Here is a 6,165-nt window from a genome sequence, read left to right on the forward strand (position 1 = left end):
AATCTTTGAGCGGTAAGAAAATGTGGTTTAATTATTATCTTCTTCATTGTTTCTCAATTATCTTTTTCTTTTCATGGGTAATTTGGTTACTGTTTTCTATCTGGTTTTCCTAAACCATTTTAAAGCGTTAGTTTTGTATTCACTCCATTTCTGGTCTGTCTTTGTTTTCTCTATTGCATAATTTTGTGCTACCTTGGCAGACTAATGTAATGATTACCAACAAACTCTTTGTAATGGTTTGTCTATGCCCATGCCTCTTACTATAGTGGGTTCCTTCAGCACAAGAGCTAAATAGTTCTAGATATTACTTCCTGGTGCAATGTTTTGCACGTGGTAGGTATGTATTGATGATTACAAGTTCAATTAGTGATTTTATTTAATTTATAATAATTTCTATATTAGGACTAGAATGTGTTGTATGTGAAATATGTTGTATGTGTTGTCAGTTCCGGGAAACTGACATAATAATGAAGATATCCATCCTCTCCCTCCTTTCTTACCTCTCTCCCTACTTCCTTCCCTCTCACTCTCTCTCTCCATCTCTCTCTCTCATATCATACCTCTTGGTGCTCCAAAATTACTCATGGCTCTGTCGCCAACGATTATTCCTGGCAGTTCTCAGGGTGCTGGGAATTGAACTTGGCTCAGCTATATGCAAGCAAGAGTCTTAAGCTCTGTGCTCTATCTCTGACCCCAAATATCTCTTTTTCATCTAAGATGTCTGATACAGTTTCAACCTGAGATAATATGTTATGTTTAGAGAGAGAGAAGTGAGAGAAATTCTTGTCTTTGGTTCTAGAATTATTAGATCAGAAAAATGATGAAGACAATCAATGCCAACAGTCCCAGATTTCTAAGTTTACTTTATTCACTTATTTGTGAGCTATATGAAAAAGTTAGATGAATCCCCAGTATGCTGAATGTTTGTACTCTGGGAGCACTAGAGAGAGAAAGAAGGAATCATGAACTAATAAAAAAAAATTCTTCATGTTTTGTAGGGAGCCAGAGCACGTGGAGCAAAGATGGCGCCGACTCCGGCTGCCCTAGGTAATAAATAACCTCCAGAGCGCGGGCCCCGGCATCGCCCCCCATGGGGTGATTGGAAGGCAGCCAACTGGCGAGCAACACGTCAGAAGTGAGGGGTCTTCTCTATAAAAAGGGTATCGCTCTGAGGGTCGGGGCCTTCCTCCCCCATTTGTGTAAGTGTGGAGATCTCCAATAAACTGCTGCAGAAGGACCCTCAACCGGTGTCGTCTCTCTTTGCTGGCGAAGGGAAACTGCGACAACGCGATTTACAACTGGTGCCGAAACCCGGGACGCCGGGTAAGTTTCATTCGCACCTTGGGGAAGGCCCCTTCGTTCCGAAGGGAGGGTTCAGAACTGCAGGACGGGATGGCTCGGAGAGGCAGACTATAAGTCTGTCAGAAACCGAGGGGTGGCTCGGAGAGGCAGACTATAAGTCTGTCAGAAACCGAGGGGTGGCTCGGAGAGGCAGACTATAAGTCTGTCAGAAACCGAGGGGTGGCTCGGAGAGGCAGACTATAAGTCTGTCAGAAACCGAGGGGTGACTCGGAGAGGCAGACTATAGTCTGTCAGAAACCGAGGGGTGGCTCGGAGAGGCAGACTATAGTCTGTCAGAAACCGAGCGGTCGGAAAGATTAAGCGCGCATGAAAGGGTACCCGGGATTAAGAAAAAAAAAAAATTGCCCGATGATGGAGGCAAGGGCGAGGGAAGGGGGAGGGGAGAGTTCTCACCCCGCGCACTCGCAACCAAGGAAAAAGGACCGCCCGGAGGGGGCGAGAATGAGACGGGAGAGGAGGAGGCCACACCTCCCCCCACAGTTTGCGTACTTGCAACCAAGGAAAAAGGACCGCCCGGAGGGGGTGAGAATGAGGCGGGAGAGGAGGAGGCCACACCTCCCCCCACAGTTTACACAACTTGCTCTAGGCCGGGTGGGCCGAGGAAAATCTATCCCTGGGGGGATATGGCTGCAGCCAGCCTGAAACCCAAGGAGAGCTCTTCAGAAGACTCCCTTTCGAGTTCTGAAGAAGAGCAAATTCTAGACCAGGAAGCGGCATGCTACAAAGCGGCACACCGCTACGAAGCGGCACGCTATCGCCCCCCTGACCTCCGTAATCGAAACCGAAGCAGCAGAGCGCACTTACCGCGCCCCGTACCCTCGGCTCCCCCGCCCCCGCCGTACGCACCGGGAACGGAAGGAGCCCATGCATCCCAAACATCGTTACTTGTAGGGAGCCAGAGCACGTGGAGCAAAGATGGCGCCGACGTCCGGCTGCCCTAGGTGGTAAAACAAAGTAAAGATGGCGCCGACTCCGGCTGCCCTAGGTAATAAATAACCTCCAGAGCGCGGGCCCCGGCATCGCCCCCCATGGGGTGATTGGAAGGCAGCCAACTGGCGAGCAACACGTCAGTAGTGAGGGGTCTTCTCTATAAAAAGGGTATCGCTCTGAGGGTCGGGGCCTTCCTCCCCCATTTGTGTAAGTGTGGAGATCTCCAATAAACTGCTGCAGAAGGACCCTCAACCGGTGTCGTCTCTCTTTGCTGGCAAAGGGAAACTGCGACAACGCGATTAACAACTGGTGCCGAAACCCGGGACGCCGGGTAAGTTTCATTCGCACCTTGGGGAAGGCCCCTTCGTTCAGAAGGGAGGGTTCAGAACTGCAGCACGGGATGCCTCGGAGAGGCAGACTATAAGTCTGTCAGAAACCGAGGGGTGCCTCGGAGAGGCAGACTATAAGTCTGTCAGAAACCGAGGGGTGACTCGGAGAGGCAGATTACAAGTCTGTCAGAAACCGAGGGGTGCCTCGGAGAGGCAGACTATAAGTCTGTCAGAAACCGAGGGGTGACTCGGAGAGGCAGACTATAAGTCTGTCAGAAACCGAGGGGTGACTCGGAGAGGCAGACTATAAGTCTGTCAGAAACCGAGGGGTGGCTCGGAGAGGCAGACTACGGCCTGATTTCGTTGCCAGAGGTATGCCTGAGACCTAGGGGGTGGCAGCATTCCTTGTCCTCTTTCTGAGTATTGTGCTTTTGTTCTGCTTCTGCTGTTGGGACGCTGCCGCCGCACGTCAGCCTGACGTAGATAAGCAGCCGTGCTTGGCGGACTGAGGGCTCGGGAATACGGTCCCAACCATCATGGGGACCGTGCAATCTGTGCAGGAGACGCTTAACGATCTCCTCCGTCAGAGGGACATTCGTATTGCCCGCCGGACACTGCACAGTTTTGTTAAGGAAGTAGACCGTGTTGCTCCATGGTATGCGGTCTCCGGGTCCCTTACCCTCCGTTGTTGGAACAAGCTAGGGAAGGACCTAGATGCAGAACATAAGAAGGGCACGTTAAGAAATGGCACTAAGGCTATATGGAAGATGGTCAAAAACTGTTTAGAGGATGAGGCTTGTTCCCTGGTCGTCAGTGAGACTCGGCAAATTTTAGAAAAGGTCCAGGATAGTCTGTCAGAAACCGAGCGGTCGGAAAGATTAAGCGCGCATGAAAGGGTACCCGGGATTAAGAAAAAAAAATTGCCCGATGATAGAGGCAAGGGCGAGGGAAGGGGGAGGGGAAAGTCCTCACCCCTCGCATTTGTAACAAAGGAAAAAGGACCGCCCGGAGGGGGCGAGAATGAGACGGGAGAGGAGGAGGCCACACCTCCCCCCACAGTTTGCGTACTTGCAACAAAGGAAAAAAGACCGCCCGGAGAGGGCGAGAATGAGGCGGGAGAGGAGAAGGCCACACCTCCCCCCACAGTTTACACAACTTGCTCTAGGCCGGGTGGGCCAAGGAAAATCTATCCTTGGGGGGATATGGCTGCAGCCAGCCTGAAACCCAAGGAGAGCTCTTCAGAAGACTCCCTTTCGAGCTCTGAAGAAGAGCAAATTCTAGATCAGGGAGCGGCACGCTACAAAGCGGCACACCGCTACGAAGCGGCACGCTATCGCCCCCCTGACCTCTGTAATCGAAACCGAAGCAGCAGAGCGCACTTACCGCGCCCCGTACCCTCGGCTCCCCCGCCCCCGCCGTACGCACGGGGAACGGAAGGAGCCCATGCATCCCAAACGTCGTTACTTTCTGCTGACCTACATAGGCAGATGAGACTAGCCTTTCCTGTCTTTGAGGGAGATGGGAATGGAAGAGTTCATGCTCAGGTAGAATTCAGTCAGATTAAAGAGTTGGCAGAAGCGGTCAGAAAATATGGGGCCAATGCCAATTATACCATTTCCCTACTTGAAAGACTGGCCCGGGATAGGATGACCCCCCGAGACTGGCAAGACGTGGCCAAGGCCACGCTCCCCAGTAAGGGGAAATTTTTAGAATGGAAAGCCCTCTGGTATGATGCGGCCCAAGATCAAGCCCGTGCAAATCGCAACTCCCAGGAGGCTGCACATCATGCATGGACTGCTGACATGCTTACCGGACAGGGAGTGCATGCTGATGATCAAGTAAATTTCCCTTGGGGGGTATACACGCAAATCTCCTCCTTGGCCATCAAGGCCTGGAAGGGACTCTCAGCGAAAGGGGAGTCGGGCAACCAACTCACTAAGATTGTTCAGGGCCCCCAGGAACCCTTCTCAGACTTTGTAGCTCGGATGGCTGATGCAGCGGCCCGTATTTTCGGAGACTCTGATATGGCCGCCCCCCTCCTAGAACAATTGATTTTCGAGCAGGCCACTACGGAATGCAGGAGTGCTATCGCCCCACGGAAAGGCAAGGGGCTCCAGGATTGGCTAAAAATTTGTCGAGAGATTGGAGGCCCTCTCTCAAATGAGGGTTTGGCTGCTGCTATTCTTCGTGCGCAGCGCCCCCCTGCGTCCGGTCCGCGTAAGGACAGGACCTGTTTCAATTGTGGAAAACCGGGTCACTTTAAAAGGGACTGTCCAGCCCTTAGGCCCCCCCACGGATTATGCTCCCGTTGTGGAAGAAGGAATCACTCTGCAGAACAATGCCGCTCCGTTAGGAACTCCCGGGGCCAATTACTTCCTCCCTTGCACCCCACTGAGTCAAAAAACGGCTTCAGGGGCCCTCGGACCCAGGGCCCGAACAAATATGGGACCAGGTTCGTCAAGGAAGGGGCCACTCTCCAGCCCCCCCCCGAGTCACTCAACTGGACCTCCGTGCCACCGCCACCGTCACCATAACCCCAGAGTCTGGGGTGCAGGCTGTTCCGGCTACTTTGTCAGCCAAGGCTCCTTCCGGCTGCCTTGGCATTCTAGTGGGACGAAACACCCTAACCAAACTTGGGTTTATTGTTTTCCCGGGGGTGCTGGATTTGGGTCAGGCCGATTTCACTATTCTCTGCTCTTGCCCCACGGGAACCTTTGTCATCAAAGCAGGCGATAGGATAGCCCAGGTTATCCTTTTCCCAGCTGCTTTTCAGGACCCCAGGCAGACCCGTCCGATGAGAACATCGACGATGAGCCCAGAGCAGGCCTTCTTGGTGGTAGATCTGACTGAGAGGCCTAAGTTAACGCTCACCATCCATGGGAGGCGCTTTGAAGGCATCTTAGACACCGGCGCCGACCGCAGTATCATCTCCTCTCATTGGTGGCCAAAGGGCTGGCCACTGGTGAAGACGGACCATGCGCTCCAGGGCCTAGGTTATGCACAGAGCCCTGATGTGAGTACGCAGCTGCTCCCTTGGCGTAGTGAGGAAGGGAAGAAGGGGACTTTCACACCTTATGTGTTACCACTCCCCGTGAACCTATGGGGTAGAGACGTGCTAGCAGCGATGGGCATGGTCTTAACAACCGACTACTCCCTAAAGGCTCAGCAGATGATGCATAAGATGGGATATCATCCTGGCGAGGGTCTAGGTAGGAAATCGAACGGCATAACAACACCTTTACAAGTGGAGGGGCAGACCGATAGGAAGGGGCTGGGTTTTTAGTCAGGGCCACTGGGGAGGAGCTGCCTATTCCCTGGACCACGACATCCCCGGTCTGGGTGCCTCAGTGGCCCCTGCCTATGGATAAGCTCCAAGCCCTGAAGACTCTTGTAGCAGAACAATTAAAGAGGGGATGTGTTGAGCCTTCTACCTCCCCATGGAACACACCGGTTTTTGTCATCAAAAAACGATCTGGCAGCTGGAGGCTTTTACACGACCTCCGTGCTATTAATGCCCAAATGGAACTGCTAGGCCCTGTGCAGC

General features: G+C 52.7%; 2 protein-coding genes across 2 annotated transcripts; both read left to right on the forward strand.

The window, feature by feature from the left end:
* Nucleotides 1–3,157: 3,157 nt before the first annotated feature.
* On the forward strand, nucleotides 3,158–5,172 carry LOC129402151 (igE-binding protein-like). The gene is made up of 2 exons (XM_055127483.1): nucleotides 3,158–3,489; nucleotides 4,105–5,172. The coding sequence occupies exons 1-2, from the start codon at nucleotides 3,158–3,160 to the stop codon at nucleotides 5,153–5,155; spliced, it is 1,383 nt and encodes a 460-aa protein (XP_054983458.1). The 3' UTR covers nucleotides 5,156–5,172.
* A 258-nt stretch (nucleotides 5,173–5,430) lies between these two features.
* On the forward strand, nucleotides 5,431–5,904 carry LOC129402152 (endogenous retrovirus group K member 7 Pro protein-like). The gene has a single exon (XM_055127494.1). The coding sequence runs from the start codon at nucleotides 5,431–5,433 to the stop codon at nucleotides 5,902–5,904; it is 474 nt and encodes a 157-aa protein (XP_054983469.1).
* Nucleotides 5,905–6,165: the final 261 nt, after the last annotated feature.

Source organism: Sorex araneus, chromosome 1, assembly GCF_027595985.1.
Source record: "Sorex araneus isolate mSorAra2 chromosome 1, mSorAra2.pri, whole genome shotgun sequence".
Lineage (NCBI taxonomy): Eukaryota > Metazoa > Chordata > Mammalia > Eulipotyphla > Soricidae > Sorex > Sorex araneus.

Bases quoted from the DNA above. Each gene is read 5' to 3' on its own strand.
- LOC129402151 (XM_055127483.1), top strand. From the start codon at position 3,158: ATGGGGACCGTGCAATCTGTGCAGGAGACGCTTAACGATCTCCTCCGT. The intron at 3,490-4,104 runs GTCGGAAAGATT...TGACCTACATAG, and splicing joins AGTCTGTCAGAAACCGAGCG to GCAGATGAGACTAGCCTTTC.
- LOC129402152 (XM_055127494.1), top strand. From the start codon at position 5,431: ATGAGCCCAGAGCAGGCCTTCTTGGTGGTAGATCTGACTGAGAGGCCT.